General features: G+C 43.5%; 1 protein-coding gene across 1 annotated transcript; it reads right to left on the bottom strand.

Annotated features, from left to right (window-relative positions):
• Positions 1 to 2,071: 2,071 nt before the first annotated feature.
• On the bottom strand, positions 2,072 to 2,598 carry LOC137620980 (loricrin-like). Its single transcript, XM_068351422.1, has 2 exons — positions 2,512 to 2,598; positions 2,072 to 2,407 (listed from the first exon to the last, which is right to left on the bottom strand). Exons 1-2 carry the CDS (start codon positions 2,596 to 2,598, stop codon positions 2,072 to 2,074), a joined length of 423 nt encoding a protein of 140 aa, XP_068207523.1.
• Between the last annotated feature and the right edge of the window lie 15,271 nt (positions 2,599 to 17,869).

The raw sequence follows: 17,869 nt of genomic DNA, 5'->3' as shown, positions 1-17,869 counted from the left end.
ATGTCTCAGCCTTTTGCTTCGCCTTCTGGAAAGTTGAGTACCAGGTTCTTGTATTGTTTAAATAAGCTCTGGCCGTCGATTAACAATTTTTTACGCTAAAATCTTGTGTTTTGTGGCCGAGCTGTGCCTCACCTCGGGTCGCCATTTACGGCGCTGATATTCGCTTGCATGCGTTATTTAGTTAGCCAGAACAGCCTTCCCCGACCTTTTAACTGAGATAAATCTTTAGTTATTTAGTCATCATTATTAGTAATAAGTTATATTATGCCGATAGTGGTCCTCGGCGATCTTAGTTAGCCGACCCTATACTAGCCTTTCAGCCTAGCATAGGCTACAGCCTAGTGTTCATATTTGCTTCAGCATGGTATAATAAGTGTTCCTAGTGTTATGTTAATGAAGATATAGGCTTAGTTAACCAGCTACCCTTCATGGCCTTATAACTAAATTTATCTTAAGTTATTTAATCTTCAATTTTAGAAATAGTTTATTTATGCCGTTGTGGTCAGTTGACCCCATACTAGCCTTTAAGCCTAGCATAGGCCGCAGCCTAGTTTTCATATTTACTTCTGCATATGAGTGTTCCTTTCAGCCTAGCATAGGCTACAGCCTAGTGTTCATATTTACTTCAGCATGGTATAATAAGTGTTCCTAGTGTTATGTTAATGAAGATATAGGCTTAGTTAACCAGCTAGCCTTCATGGCCTTATAACTAAATTTATCTTAAGTTTTTTAATCTTCAATTTTAGAAATAGTTTATTTATGCCGTTGTGGTCAGTTGACCCCATACTAGCCTTTAAGCCTAGCATAGGCCGCATCCTAGTTTTCATATTTACTTCTGCATATGAGTGTTCCTAGTGCTATTTTATGAAGATTTAGGCATTTTTTTTTAAACATATACAAGATTCCATGTTGCACATATTTTTGCCTTCGAGGAACCATACAAGGAACGGTGCCTGGTCCAACCAGGCCATACCTAACCCAATGCTGGGATCCTTGTATGCTTCCTTATCTCCCTTACCCCATGTATCTCCCTCTGGGTAGCCTTGCTTTCCTAGCCCCTTACCCGAAACACTTCGGGTAGGTTAGGTTAGGTAGTTCTTCCCTCTTCCCTCCCATAGTGTATGGGGTGATTTCGGTCAGAATCCCAGAGTACTTATCGTTCATCCCAGTCCACCCCTAAGGAAAGTCTTTCCCCTGGGGTATCGATTGAGACTGAAGGTGGGGGGGGGGGGTAGCCCTTCACCACTAGACTACTCTTGGTTGGGACTTGTCCCTTCCTCCTGTAGCCTAGCGATATGCGTCCCCAGCCTCACCTAATCTAGGAGGAGTTCTCCTGGTTTAGGTTAGGGCTTGGAGGTCTCTGTTTTATTATAGTTTAGGACAGTACACCAGTTCTGTTCCTACTCTGACCCTACCTACCCTAGGGTTGGAGAGCGCCTCTCTCCTACCTGGGTAGTATAGAAAACAGATTCCCACACCCTCTGGGAGCTTTAGGGTCGCGACTCCTTCTGCCCCCTCACCCCCCCCCCCCCCACCCGACTCTATTCTTTGTGTCAGCTTGCCTTCACACCCCTGTCCACTGTCCTACAATTCCCCCTCAGGGAGAATTGTAGGTTAAGCTGCGCTCTCTTGCCTGGGTGGCCGCTCTGCTACACTTCCCCTTCATAGTCGAACTATGAGGTCGTGTTAGCGGCCGCCCTTCCAGCAGGAGATCACCCTCCCCCCCTGTCTAGAGTGTTCTCTGATCCTCCCTTGGATTACCTTTGGCACCCAGCCGTCTGCCGGCTCCCTGCCGTCGGATGAGTACACTCCTTCCGGAGGAAAGCCGGTTGGGTATCGGACATTACCCTTCCTCCTTCCCTCCTTCTCTTTCTCTCTCCTATCTTGGTGCTGGTCCACTGCCGCCGGCGACCGCCCCCGCTTGCCGGCGGCCCCCGCCGCCTGTCAGGTAACTTTTTACTATATAGGACCTTCCTATCTCAGGTTTACCTAAGGCAACACCCTGCCGGCTGCCGGGGGCCGCCGCCCCTTGCCGCTGCTAGTCGCCAGCACACCCGGTGACCTTCCTACCTCATAGAACTTCCTGTCTGAGAACCATCCATGGCGCCACCCTGCCGGCTGCCGAGGGCGCTGCCGGCTGCCGGGGGCTGCCGCCGCTGCCGGGGGCTGCCACCGCTGCCGGGGGCCGCTGCCGCCGCCAGCGACCGCCGCCGCCGCTCCCGCCGCCGCCGCCGCCGCTCCCGCCGCCGCTCCCGCCGCCGCTCCCGCCGCCGCTGCTCCCGCCGCTGCTCCCGCCGCTGCTCCCGCCGCCGCCGCTCCCACCGCCGCCGCCCCCGCCGCCCCCGCCGCCCCCGCCGCCCCCGCCGCCCCCGCCGCCGCCGCTCCCGCCGCCGCCGCTCCCGCCGGCCTCTCAGACACCTTCCATCTTATGTACCAGTTAGGTTCACCAACGCCGGCAGCCTGCCGGAGGCCTCCGCCCTGCCGGAGGTCGCCCCTGTAAGTGTTTCCTACCTCTCTGCTACTCAGTGCATAGCCTGACGGATTCACCCCATCGGACCAGGCCTCCGGCTTGCCACCGGCTTGCCAGCAACGCACCATGGCTTCCAGGGACTAGCACCCCTTACCCCCGGCTGCCGGCCCCGTGCCGACAGTCGACCTATACATCCATATAGCCATACTGACCTTCTTTGCTGTCTCATATCCTGAAGACAGTATCTGAGCTTTATGAATGTACCATACAATATTTCCAGCATACTCTGTGCTTCTCAGTGCAGTCTCTTACCGGGACCTTCCCAAATATTGAGGGGTTTACCCTATTTCCCCTCCTTTATACAAGTTCTGAGCGATCTCAGACCTTCTCTACCCTGCAGACAATTCCTTTATAAGGAAGCCTAGTCGTGCTTCTCCATAGGGATACCATTCCCTCTCCTATAACCTCAAGTTCTAAGGAATTGCCAGCAGAAAAGGTCGCGGTACCTGGCTGGACGGGATTCACAAGTATGTGTCTTCCTACTTCTTTTCTAGCTCACCTATCCGGAGCTCACATAACACAATTCTAAGTTTAAGAATTAATTTAAGGAATCTTGATTTAAGAGTAATGTAAGTCATGACTCTATTCCCATGTACTTATGTTCTCTTTCTTTTACAGGAGGAGTATGTGAAATATGAGAGCCCCTTCTGCTCAGTCCGCTGCCCGGACTTTCACGGGCATGGTGTGTGTCTGACTCACGCCCCCTGTACGGCAAAGAAGGGCAACCTTGAATACTGGGATCCAGTCTCCTGCCCAGTTTGCAAAGGCCTCCTTGACGAGAGAATTGACAACCCCCCGTCCTTAGAAGCCAGGGACAATGCTCGAGAGAAACTGCGCAGGTGGGTGCGCGGTTTCCAGAAAAACGCTGCCGGACCGTATCTCCCCAACGAGAAAATGAGGGCCATCCTTTTTCCAAAAGCGACTGCAGATTCTGTGGTCCCCCAGGAACAGATCCCATTGGTTCAAGTGGCCGTTGAACCAGAAATCGAGACTACGCTTAGCAAGTGTAGTCTAGACTAGGTGGAGAAGATGTCAGACGTGTCCGACGACACCGAGAGGACCCTCATGGGCGAGGATCCGGAGGAAGAAGAGGATCAGGTGGAATACCCCGATTCGGAGAGCGAGGCCGCTCCTCCACCTTCGGCAGCTCCTGTAGTGACCGAGGAGCCAGTCCCCTCTACCTCCGCCGCACCGCAGCCCATGCTGCCTGCCACCGAAGATGCCATCCGGGTATTGGTGGCCTTAATTGACGAGAGGCTTAGTAAGCATTCCGCCCAGATTACAAGTCGTTTCTTGGAATTGAGGCAACCGAAGGAGATCTCGGTTAAGGATCTTCCTTCCTGCTCGGAGTCTAACCCCTGGATGTACACCGAGCATATGCCAATCACAACTGGCAAGATCTTCATAAATGACATGCTATGGTCTATCCTCCTGGAAGAAGTGGAATTCTTCCCGAACTTCAAAGCTTACCCGGACAGTTACGTCCGACTCAAGACCGAACCGGCCTCCAAGGGGGAGACTAAGCCTAAGGAGGTGATCGTGTTTGATCACTCAAAGGCCCAAGCTTTACTGGCAGATTGCCTGAAGAGCCGAGGCTTAACCAATTCGAAAATGCCGGCTCTAAGCAAGAAGCACCCGTCCTTTCTTGTTCCCTCTTCCGCATCCTTCCCCTTTGTGGATAAAGCCTTCCATGCAGTCATGAAGGCGGTGGAAGAAGGAAAACCCTGTCCTACCCTGGAGGAGTGTAGGCCCCTCTCCCTCGCCCTTCACCCCGACGACAAGTTCTGGAAAGATATCCAGTACAGTACACCTTCACGGTTAGGAAGCTGGACCCTGACGTAGCCGGACGTCAGTTTAACAAGGACCTCCCGAAATTGAACGACCACCTTCTTCGTCGGGAGCAAGAGACCAAGGAGAGACTGGCTGCCTCCCTGTCTCTCCAGATTCAGCTTGAGGTCATGGCTGGGGACGTTAGGGTCCCAGACCTGTATATGGTTCTGGCAAAAACCCCCCTAGTGGCTGTGAGGAAGGACCTGTACAGCTTCATCGGGTCTCGAAGAACCTGTAGAGAGTTCGTGTTTGCCAACGCGGCAGTGAAACACGAACCCCTGAAACTCATCTCCTCCAACATCGGGGGTAAACATCTCTTTCCCTCTGACTTGGTGAAAGAGATCGTCGACAAGGCCGCCTCTGAGAATCGGAACCTTCTCAACAAATGGGGCATGTTGCGAAAGAGGAAATCCTCCCAGGACGAAGGCCCTCAGCCTAAGAGGAAATCTTCCAAATCCTCCAAACCAAGACCCCAGCAGCGTCAACAAAAACGCCAGTTTCCGGCTCCCGTTACTCCCCAAGTGGTTTCTCAACCGCAACAGACCTTTCAGTTGGTCCCCCAACCAGTGGTGTCACAATCACCGGTCTTTACCCCTGCCTACGAGCGTCAGTCAACCACCTTTCGTCCCAGAGGTAGAGGCTCAGGCAGAGACTCCTCGCACCGGCCCTCCAGGGGCAGAGGAGGAAGGGGAGCTAGCGGCCGAGGTGGTAAGCCCTCGGGAAACCAGAAGCAATGAAGTGCTTCCGATGGGAGGAAGACTCCGCTTCTTTCAGGATCGCTGGACCTTCGATCCTTGGGCACACAGCATCATCAAGAAGGGACTAGGTTGGAGCTGGACGCAACCACTTCCAACCTTTCACCAATTCTTCCAGCCATCAACCCCCCTCTTGAAAGAATATGTCCTAGAACTCTTGAACAAGAAGGTGATCAAGAGGGTAAAGTCCACCAGGTTCCAGGGAAGACTGTTTTGTGTTCCCAAGAAGGACTCAGACAAACTCAGAGTCATTCTGGACTTGTCCCACCTCAACAAGTTCATTGTGAACCACAAATTCAAGATGCTGACTCTTCAACAAATAAGAGCCCTACTGCCTTGCAAGGCCTACATGGTCTCAATAGAACTGGCGGATGCCTACTGGCACATCCCAATGAACTACCACCCTTCCTCCTACCTAGGATTACGGCTCAATTGAAGAAGCTACGCCTTCAGAGCCATGCCCTTCGGGCTCAACGTGGCTCCGAGAATCTTCACCAAACTAGCAGACACGATCGTCCACCAGCTACGCCTTCAGGGCGTCCAAGTGATGGCCTACCTCGACGACTGGCTAGTCTGGCCGACTTCGCCAGAAGGGTGTTTGACAGCTTGCAGCAATGTAACCCAATTCCTGGAACATCTGGGTTTCAAGATAAACACCAAGAAGTCTCGCCTCGCTGCAGCTCAGAAGTTCCAATGGTTAGGAATCCATTGGGACCTTCAGTCACACCGCCTTTCCATTCCATTAAAGAAAAGGAAAGAAATAGCAGGGTCTGTCAGAAGACTTCTCAAATCCAAACGGATCACCAGACAACAGCAAGAACGAGTTCTTGGCTCACTACAGTTCGCCTGAGTGACAAACCCAGTGCTATGAGCACAGCTAAACGATGCATCAGGAGTCTGGAGACGAAACGCATCCATCGCTCGAAGAGACCTCAAGAGACCCCTACCAAACAGGCTTCGCTCCCTGCTCAGGCAGTGGTCAGAAGCAAGGACCTTGAAAAGATCCATCCCTCTCCAACCTCCACCTCCGCCGCTCAACATTCACACGGACGCTTCTCTGGAGGGTTGGGGAGGCCACTCCCACCAACGACAGGTTCAAGGAACATGGTCTCCCCTATTCAAGACGTTTCACATCAACATCTTGGAGGCCATGGCGGTTCTTCTCACCCTGAAGAAATTATCCCCGCGTCCTTTGATACACATCTGTCTAACTTTGGACAGCTCGGTGGTAGTCAGATGTCTCGATCGTCAGGGCTCGAGATCGCCCCACCTAAATCAGGTGTTACTACCCATCTTCCGCCTAGCGGACAGGAAGAAGTGGCACCTGTCTGCAGTTCACCTACAAGGATTCCGCAACGTGACGGCGGACGCTCTATCGAGGACAAACCCCATAGAGTTGGAATGGTTCCTAGACGCAAGATCATTCTCCTTCATCTCTCTTCAAGTCCCAGAACTACAGATCGACCTCTTCGCGACAAGCGACAACAAGCAACTTCCTCGATATGTGGCCCCTTACGAGGACCCCAAAGCGGAAACAGTGGACGCCATGTCCCTGGACTGGAACAGATGGTCCAAGATTCACCTGTTCCCCCCACCCAACCTTCTGCTGAAAGTCCTCTCAAAATTGAGAACCTTCAAAGGGATAGCAGCCCTAGTAGCTCCCAAGTGGCCCCGGAGCAATTGGTTCCCCCTGGTCCTGGAGCTACAGCCCAAACTGATCCCTCTGCCGGGCCCAGTTCTCTCCCAACAGGTGCAGAAGTCGACTGTCTTCGCTTCATCAAAGAAAGTCAAGGATCTTCATCTCATGATTTTCTCTCCCTAGCCGTGAGGAAAAGGTTCGGGATCTCGAAGAAAAGCTTAGACTTCCTAGAGGAATATAAAACAAAGTCTACCATAAGACAATATGAATCATCCTGGAAGAAGTGGGTATCCTTCGTCAAGGCACAAAATCCTTCGGAAATCTCCATAGATTTTTGCATGTCCTTCTTTATTCACCTTCATGGACAAGGCTTGGCAGCCAACACGATTTCTACTTGCAAATCGGCCTTGACCAGACCACTCCTATACGCCTTCCAAAAAGATTTATCCAACGAGATCTTTAATAAACTTCTGAAGCCGTGTGCTAGACTCCGTCCAGCACCTCCACCGAGACCCATCACCTGGTCCCTGGATAAGGTGCTTCATTTTGCCTCTAGCCTGGACAATGATTCCAGTCCTCTGAAGGACTTGACTCAGAAGGTAATCTTCCTTTTTGCTCTCGCCTCGGGAGCCAGAGTCAGTGAAATAGTGGCTTTATCAAAAGAAGAGGGTCAGATACAGTTCATCGACACGGGAGAACTTACCCTCTCCCCCGACCCCACGTTTCTCTCTAAAAATAAACTTCCCACCAAAAGATGGGGCCCTTGGAGAATCTGCCCCCTGAAGGAAGATGTCTCTCTATGCCCTGTGGAGAGTCTTAAGGTCTATCTTCGAAGAACTTCTGACTTTGGTGGAGGACAGCTTTTCAAAGTAGAAACGTCGGGCAGCGACCTGTCACTAAAACAACTTAGAGCGAAAATCACCTACTTCATTCGCAGAGCGGATCGTGACAGTACACCCGCAGGTCACGATCCCAGGAAAGTCGCCTCTTCCCTAAATTTCTTCCAAGGAATGGACTTCGAAAGCCTCCGATCCTTCACAGGCTGGAAGTCCCCCAGAGTGTTTTTCAAACACTATTCGAAGCAGGTGCAAGAAGTTAAGAGATTCGTGGTGGTAGCAGGTAGTGTGATGAAACCTGCTGTTTAGTGCTGCGTAGGACAGTGAATTTTCTCGGGACTTTAACTCAAACAGGTGCCTGTGTTAACCCTAGTGCGTTACATAGTGATTTCAAGGGACAGTTAGTGCCACTAATGGACTGTCCTTTGCCAAGGTGAAACGACATAGATTCGTACACGTGTGCCACATGTTCTCGAACATGAAGTGTATCTTGACTTAAAAGACTGACGTTCCTCGGGAACTAGTGATTACAGAAATGATTGTTTCCCTTTCAGATTCTGCACCACCAGCCTTTACCATATCTATGTCTATTATTGTATTTTATTATTGTACACAAATTTTCATATTTCCATGCAAATTTCAAATAAAATGTTTATTTTATTTACAACATGCGTCTCTTTCGCTCCTAATTTTATATGAAAATATATTGCTGTTCGCGTTTTACTGAACCTATTCTAAAGTTATTATAATTAGTATTCCTACTATCTCTTATGTACTCACCTAATGGTATAAATTTGTTCCAACACAAATACTTACCATTCTGCTCTGTCTTGAGACCGACACGATTTCTTACCCAGCCGAGACTTTCTTCTTCAGATTACTTCAAGATGTTCCCCTTGTCCTACTAGGACCTTCCTCGCCAGGGGGGCGGGACGCCAGGGCATTGTAATGCCTCTGGTAGTGACATTAAACGGAGATGTCACGGTCTCTTGGTCACCAGACCACGGAACGTTTATTCGGAGTACCAGGCACTTAAATTGGAAACAAATCCACGATACATTAATTCTCTGGTACACTTCCATCAGGACGACATGGCTTGAGCCCAAAAAACGGATTTTGAGCGAAGCGAAAAATCTATTTTTGGGTGAGATGGCCATGTCGTCCTGATGGACCCGCCCAACTGTTCCAGTTCAGCCTACTAGGCCCCTCCCTGCTGTACTGTATTGTGGAGGCTGGTTATTGCTAGAACGGAAAAATAAATTAACATCTAAAATATATCACACGATATTTAAACCTGACCTAAACCTTATACTAAGACAAAAAAGATACTGTTTAAAAATTATATAATAACTTTTTTCAATGGAAATTAATTTATGAAAAACATTTAATTCAGACAAATAATGGAAAAATTTATCACTTAACACTCTAGCGATTAAACAATGGTGAAATTTACATATATATATATATATATATATATATATATATATATATATATATATATGTAACTGTTTCACTTACGTCTTTTGGTTCACACTAGGTTACAGAACTGTTAAGCAAAATGAATACACTTCACTGTTAAACTTAATTTCACAGGGATAGTTACAAAAAGGTATGTTAAATCGTACTTACAATAACACACTACACTTGCATTAACATCTAATAAATTCACCAACGTTTGAATAGCATTATACAGAATATATGTTGGATAGAAATCACTTTTCACGTTTGTGGAGACACACACTTGAAAGGAGAGAGAGCTAGGGGACATTGGCTCTTTCAAAGAAATAGGCCGGGTCTCTTCTGCTTCTTATGCATTCCTAGGGTCTATATATTCATTGACTTAATTCCTCTAGAGATTTCCAGTAGATCACTCTCATAGCGTAAGGGAATGGCTGTAGCGGCATATGGTTGCCAATGTAGTAATTTGTAGATGGGGTACTAACCTGTCTTGCAAGGCAACTCACCTCAGCTAACTCCACCCACCTCCCTCTTGTAACAATGAAAAAAAAGAGTAAATTAAATTTGAGTGTTTCCATGCACTTTCTTACCACATACCTCGTGTGTGTCATACACCATACCTAAACGAGGGTACATAAGACTTTGTAACAAAACTCCGAAAAAGAAAAAGTTAATTCATAAAAATAACGTAAATTTACAAATACTGAATTGAATTAAAATACAATTAAATGAATGACAAAAGTCTTATGTAATTTACATATATTTACTTAAACATACATGAGTGGAACTCACCTTAAAAGCTGGCTATGCATCTCTTAAATACACAAATGATATACATGAATAAAACATTTACTCTAATGCTAGATCAGCTTCGTAAGAAAGTTCCCCCAAAAAGATGATTCATTCTGAGCATGAATCCAACGATTCAGCCCGAGATAAATTATCTACAACCATGTTATCGTTACCTGATATATGCTTTACATTATTACAATATGGTTGCAAACATTATGACCACCTAGTTAACCCTTTATTATTATTCTTCTTCATTTTAACAACAAAAGTTAAAGGATTGTGATCTGAATAAACAGTAATTTCTGCTTTCTGTGGTCTATTCACATAAACTTAAAATTTTCTTATCGCTGTGATTAGAGCTAGCATTTTCTTTTCAACTGTAGAGTAAGCTCATTGATGTTTATTTAGCATTTACAACATAAAAAAAACAGGTTAAAGAATTCCAACCATTTCTTCTTGCAATAAGACAGCTCCAATCCCATTATCCGACACATCAACTTGAATAAGGAATTTCTTGTTGAAATCAGGTGCTTGCAGTATTGGTATCACAGTTGATATGGCCTTTATCTTGTCAAAGGAATCCTAGCACTCTCTGGTCAATACAAATTTTTTCTTAGGGCTAGTCAAATCCGTCAAGAGAGCGACTACAGCTGAAAAATTCTGCCAACCTCGTCTGTAGAATCCTGCCATCCCTAAAAATCGTTGCAATTGCTTTCCCATTGTGGGGGTGAGGCTTTCCTTATTCCTTTGACGTTCGCAGTGATTTGTCCTTTTCCGACTTCAAATCCCAAGTACCGAACGGTTGCATTTCCAAATTTGCTCCTCTCCTGGTTAATCGTTAGGTGTGCCCCTTATAGCTTTTGAAATACTTTCTTCAGGATTTGATGTTCTTCACAGGTCAATGAATATATCACAATATCTAACAGATATGCTCCTACTCCTTCAATCAATCCCAGAAGATTATCCATCTCTCGTTGAAAGCTAGTGGTATTGCAGTATATTTATATAACCCAAACGGGGTTATAAAACCTGATAACAATATTGCAATGTTGTCTACTGGAATTTCATAATAGCCTTTTAACAAGTCGATCTTGGAGACGAACCTTGCTTATCCGATGTTGTCAAGTAGTTGGTCTATGAGTGGCAATGGATAATTATTGGCCACATTGATCGAATTCAACTTTGTTAGTTCGTCCACATCCTGAAAAATCCGTGTGTTTTTTTCATGAGCAAGCTTGGAGAACTGTAAGGTCTAGAACTTTGTTCGGTAAATCCGTTTTGTAACAAATAGTCCACTTCTTTACTCTGACTTCTCTGTGAGAAGGCGACAGCCGATAAGTGCATTGTTTGAACAGTCTTTCCGTGTTTTTGAGGTGTATCTCATGCCTCGTCACGTTGGGTCATTTTGGAACACCCGGGACATTTTCAAGGAAACTTTTAATGAATCGGCTTTATTTCTCTTGTTACTCTTGGTTCAAATAAGTTCATTTTCCTTCCTAGTTCCAAATTATGGATGAATTATTCACTTTGCCTACAGCCCCTACCTCATATCCGTCTTCGTTTTCCGGTGATGGAATGGTTTGCGCCATACACATCTGTGAAGCTTCGGTCTTGTTTCCGTTTAACAATAGGTTAAAGTGTACCTTCCTTTGGCTTTTCCTTCTTCCTGGGGGTTCGATAACGTAGGTCAGGTCACTGATCTTCTCCAAAACCCAGAATGGTCCTTTGAACTTGTTGGTGAGAGGGAATCTCCTTATTGGTAAGAAAATCAATACCTGTTGTCTTACCAAATATTATTTGTCCTTACTTTTCATATTAATATTTTTCTTCATTTTTCCTTGACTTGTTTTCTTGTTTTCTAAGGAAAATTTCCTTATCTAGCCGATCCTTTTCCTCAAATTCTTGACATATTCTCCATCTGTTTCCTCTTGATCCTTCCATTTTTCTGCAACCATTTTAATTGTTCCTCTTACTTCTCGTCCAAACGCCATTTCACTTGGGCTACATCCCACGAAAATTTCCTTATCTAGCCGATCCTTTTCCTCAAATTCTTGACATATTCTCCATCCGTTTCCTCTTGATCCTTCCATTTTTCTGCAACCATTTTAATTGGTCCTCTTACTTCTCGTCCAAACGCCATTTCCCTAGGGCTACATCCCACGGTTTCTTGATAAGCATTGCATACCTCACATAACATCAAGGTAGTCCGATGTCCTATTCATTTCCTATTTCTTAGCAGTATTTCTTAATGTATTAAGGGTCTCCTGGTGATAGGTAGTAGACAGTTCACATCCGACGGTTTCATCACGTCCTGAAACAAATTTGACGTGAAATTTGTTCCTTGGTCACTCTGAACGATTACCAGAATACCAAACTTAGTAGAAAATTCTTTAACATCTCGGCGATTACTTTGGCACTGATGTTCCTGACGGGTATGGCTTCTGGGTATCTCGTTGCTGGACATGTCAAGGTTAACATATATTCATGACCTTTCTTCGTTCTTGGTATCGGTCCGACAATGTCGATCATTACTTTGCTGAAGGTTCTCCTTGCACTTCAATTAGGTGTAAAGGAGCTTTCATGATGTACTCACTATGCTTCTTAGAAATCTGACAAATTTGACATGCAGGGCAAAACTGGCGCACATCCTTATGCATGCCAGGCCAGGAAAAGGGTTTCATAATCTTTTCCGTCATCTTCCTTATTCCCATGTGTCCCGTCTTGTGCTCTATAATGATCACCTGTCTTCTCAATAGTACGGGAATCAATATCTGATGGTATATCACCCATTCGGCATTCCCAGAGATATCGGCAAGTCTATGTTTTCTCATAAGCAATCCCTCCTCAAGATAGTAACAGGTGGGAAACTGCAGCATCTCCATCTAATCCACCACACAGTACAATAACTCTGTAAAGGTTGCATCCTTCCGTTGCAATCCTATCAGCCTTTTCCTACTCACTTATCCTACTTCTAATGCTGAGTTTTCTATTCCTTCAAAATCCATTGCTTCCTGGTGTTCCTGTTCATTTGTCTGTCGTTCCTCTTCTCTCGGGCTCTCTCGTGAGATCTCTTTTTGTGTACCATCATGGGAATCCTCTTCTGAAAATAAATCCTCCAAGTTCATCGCTCCTTCGATTTCTCTGTCATCTTCTGCAGCCACTTTCTTCATCATACTCCTAGTCGTCACATAACTAGGAAACAGATACGGGAAGTCCTTCTTGACTTTAGTCGTAGGACTATACTTCAATGGTTTCTCTGTTACAATTGGACAAGGCACAAATGGCGCTCTACCAACCTCATTACCCAGTAGGACTTCTACTTCTTCAACAGCCAATGAATCCTTTACTGCAAAATTAAAATGACCTGTCATTAACTTTCCTGAGAGCTTCAAATGGCATATATGAGTAACCTCCTCACCTCCTATTCCCTTTAAAATGACTGAATCTCCTGTGAGAGACAGTTCCACCTATTGGTGCACTACTCATGTCACAACTCTATGATTACAACCTGTGTCGCACAACATCTTGGCTGGTATCTGCTCACTTCCATTTAGAGCGGCTAACATACTTCAAAAATATACCTTTTAAAGCCTCCACGCTGTTTGGGGTTGTCTTGTTCCTCGTGTAAACGTTAGCTAGCTTATTTTCCTCGTTGTCATTTCCCGTTTCTTCTTCGTCTTTGCATCCTGTAAAGTTGAATTATCCTTAACCACTTGGGTGACTGATTTTGGTTGGTTCGACTACCATTCCCTACTGATATAGCCTTTCTTGCCATACTTATGACAGATAATATTAATCTTCTGCACGTCTTTCACAACACCTGATGTAGGACAATTCGACAATTAATGCTGTGGTACGATCGCATTCTGCTTTGGAACAGTGATAGTGGTACTTCCACTGTAACTATTCAACTTCTTCACATAGTAATTACTGAACTGATTTCCATGGTTCGGTGAATATTTGAAACTTGGTTGGAACGACATTTGAAACTTCATACCCAAGGAGGGTTTACGACTGATAATATTATAATCTTCACTCAGCAAAGTGGCTCTATCAAGGTTCTTCACCTCTCCCTCTCTCTCTCTCTCAAGTGTGTTTGAATATGTTTAGTAATTCCTCGTAAATATTGGTCCAGCACTATCAATTCTTCTAAACCAACCATCTCTCTCAGTTTGGCAGCTTGTATCCATCTTTTAAAACATCGTCCTACCTTATAAGCGTAACCCAGGAAAATCCTTTTCTCGTTCTTCCGCAGACTTAGAAATCTTTCTTAATAATATTCAGGGGTCATTTGATACACTTTTAGCGCCCTCCTCTTTACTTCTTGATACTGCTTCCTGTGGTGCTGAGACAAGGCAAGATATGCACTGCCCTTTCCAATAAGAAAACTCTACAATAACACAGACCATTTATCTTCTGGTCATTCCATTGTCGATGTGACTGTTTCAAAATGATCTAAGAATTCGTTGGGAGCTTCTTCTGTGAATTCTGGAATTATCCTCTGCGCATTCGTCACATTAAACACGGGATCATGTATAGCAGGGTTCACCTCTGTCTGAGTTACCGACCTTGCACAAGCTTCAAAAGTTTCAATTCCCTTGCGTGTCTTGCTCTCTCTCTCTCTCTCTCTCTCTCTCTCTCTCTCTCTCTCTCTCTCTCTCTCTCTCTCTCTCTCTCTCTCTCTCTCTCTCTCTCTCTCTTTTACCCTATTGTAATTTCCGTTGCTCACATTTCCCTCGTGTGTCTGGTAATTTCTCTTGCCTCTTCTCTATTCTTTCTTCCCATTTTGCCTCTTCTCTCTCTCTCTCTTTCTTCCTGTCTTGAAATTACTCCTGCTTCTATTTCCCTTGCATGTCTGGCAATTTCCCTTACCTCTTCTCTCTCTCTCTTATTCCGCTACAATTCGTTGAATCCCAGCCTCTACATTCCTTTCTACTTTCATTCCTTCAGTTCCTAGGTCAACTGATACTTGCTTCGCTACAAATTCTGCTTTTCCTTTCTCCAACAGTTCACACGCTTCTACAATATCTTCTTCCGACAATTTTCTTGGGTTTATTAACGCTTCTGAGGCTAGACACTTGATTTGGGCTCCTGGACAGGTAAACGTGTAGCGTATACGCTACCGCTTATATGCGTAAAACCACTTTTTCACTTCTGCGCCGCTTGGGTTTGGCTTCTGAGCGGAAATTTACACAGCACCGGTTAGTTAGACCAGAGACACAGACGAAGGGACAACTGCCATTGTCCTCTCTCTCACCGTTTTTTGGAAATTGCCATTTTTGTTTTTCCTGGTAGCGTATACGCTACACGTTTACCTGGTAAGTGACTGTGATTGATTTTCACAAGTTTTATAATTTTGATTACAATATATTTATTTCTGTGAATAGTGTTTTGAAACTTAAAATGAACGTTGATAGATGATTTGAGAATATGATGCTAATGATATATTGGGTGTAGGATTAACATCTATAGTTTAATTTAGCCAATATTAGTAAAGTGTTTTTTTCTCTTTTTTTCAGTTTCGATTATGTCACGCAGATATCATATTTTCTACAATTTTCTACAATTCTAGCAATAATTTTTGGATATTATAGGTCACATAGACTAGAATAGTGTAAATATGAAAGAGGAAAATTCATTATCAACACTAGTTATTTTTTTGAATTTTTTTTTTTGAAAAATAGTTAACTATTTTATTTCAGGATTTTCATATATCATGTAATTTATCTATTATTCAAATTTTATGTATACAATTTTCAGTAGTCTTAATTTATAATTTATATTAGAAAAAAATATTTTTGTCATATGTAACTTTTTCGTTACTAGAAGTTTCCCCCTTTTTCTTTTCTTTCCAAATTTTTCTGTTTTCAGCATAAGAGGTTAATTTTTCAACTGAATATGCCTTAGGGACTCCTAGATTCTACCATTAGGCTGTTTTTATCAAGTAGCAAGGAAAAAGGGTCCTAGGGCCCCGAGAGTGGTAGTCTCTCAAAATCAACAAAAGTTTTCAGCTCTTAGTTGATAAAAAATAAAGTTACTTCCATGTTTTTTATTGAGTATATCCTAGTCATAGATAGCTAGAATTATATGTATGAAAAATTAATAAAAAAAAATGCATTACCGGAACTACCAAGTGAAGTTGAAACAAGTGGTAGTGTATACGGTACACGTTTACCTGTTATGTTATCGATTTAGACTTTTACCTGTCCAGGGTTAAAGGGACCATCCGCCATAACATAACAACTTTCAGAAATCAAAAATCGTTTTATTGCTTCTATGTATGCGTAAACATGTTGTACATGCTCCCCAGAAGTTTCAGCCAATTATTTTCACAAATAACGAAGATATAGCGGTTTTTAAATGATGACGTCATCCTTACTGTGTCGTCTGCATGACTGAGTTTGACAAAATCGTCTTTGTGTGTTAATTTTGCATATCTATAGCGATTTTTCACTTATGTTTCAAGCTATCGTACGTCTGGCAGAAATGGAAGGCATTGGTAGAGTAGTTGAACGAAACTTACTCCTACAATAACAGAAGCCAAAGTTTCCAAAGATGTATAGATGTTATAATGCATGCGTTTGTTTACTTGAAGTTCTTATGCACATTGTGTTTCCACAACGTCCCCAGGAACTTTGTAGCAAGGCCAATGTTACCTAAGGTTATAGAAAGAACAAATAGTCAATCATTTTTCCAAACAATGAAGATATAGCGGTCTTTAAATGATGACGTCATCCTTATGGCGTCGTCTGTATGACTGTGTTTGACAGATGCGTAGTCTCTCTCTCTCTCTCTCTCTCTCTCTCTCTCTCTCTCTCTCTCTCTCTCTCTCTCTCTCTCTCTCTCTCTAATGATTTACCACTGCCATTTATACAAATACTATAATTCTCTCTCTCTCTCTCTCTCTCTCTCTCTCTCTCTCTCTCTCTCTCTCTCTCTCTCTCTCTCTCTCTCTCTCTCTCTCGAATTATTTAAAACTGCCATGTATATATATATATATATATATATATATATATATATATATATATATATATATATATATATATATATATATATATATATATATATATATATATATATATATATATACACACACACACAGTATATAGATATATATATATACACAGTATATATATATATATATATATATATATATATATATATATATATATATATATATATATATATATATATACACAGTATATATATATATATATATATATATATATATATATATATATATATATATATATATATATATATATATATATATATATATATATATAGCGAGCGAGCCCTGCTCTACACCAAACTGCCAATGTCCAGGTTAAGCAGTAGATCACTTGAACCACAGTTGCAAGTCTTGTTCTCACACGTAGCTTCACGGGTAAACTGCCTTCCACATTAAGAAGCAGCTCAATGACAGATCCTATATTTAATCCACAATAGGCAGATCAGCAGCTCCAGAGTCTTCAACGGCCGTGAACTCGACTGGTGAGGACACTTTAGAAGAGTCACAAGTCACCTCTCCTTACAACACTACCAGTCACCACAAAGAAAAATAAACAGTTACAAATTTGCCAAGGAAGTAAAAATACTGAGGAAGGCCGCACTTCAAAATGCACTCAATAGATGGCGCCACAAAAACTTAAGCTCTTTCAACCAAAGCAAATTAAATACTACATTTAAACCAAAGCAAATTAAACACTACATTTAACCAAAATATATGTACTAATGTAAAACCAACAACAAAATACTTAATTTAGCTTTCCAAAATAGTAAACAAAATAAAAATGAAAGCCATCAGTGCAAAAAACGGCAAAAAAAACAAGATTTTACTTAAAAATTACGTTACTGCCTGACACCTTCCTCCTTCAACCAAAAAAAAAAAAAAAAAGGAAATTAATTTGACTAAACAGGAAAAATATTTTTTTTTTAACCTTAATACGAAAATAAGAAAGTAAACATGACCAACCAAAACACTCACACTAAGACTACTTAACCTAACTGGCCACTCCCCCCCCCCCCC

Source organism: Palaemon carinicauda, chromosome 27 (assembly GCF_036898095.1).
Source record: "Palaemon carinicauda isolate YSFRI2023 chromosome 27, ASM3689809v2, whole genome shotgun sequence".
NCBI classification, from domain to species: Eukaryota; Metazoa; Arthropoda; class Malacostraca; order Decapoda; family Palaemonidae; genus Palaemon; species Palaemon carinicauda.
Note: the sequence above shows the minus strand (reverse complement) of the source record. Positions and strands in the feature narration are given on the sequence as shown.

Excerpts from the sequence above, each read along its gene's own strand:
- LOC137620980 (XM_068351422.1), bottom strand. The coding sequence starts at position 2,598 with ATGGTGCGTTGCTGGCAAGCCGGTGGCAAGCCGGAGGCCTGGTCCGAT. Across the intron at positions 2,408-2,511 it reads ATGCACTGAGTAGCAGAGAG|GCCGGCGGGAGCGGCGGCGG; the intron begins GTAGGAAACACT and ends GGTGTCTGAGAG.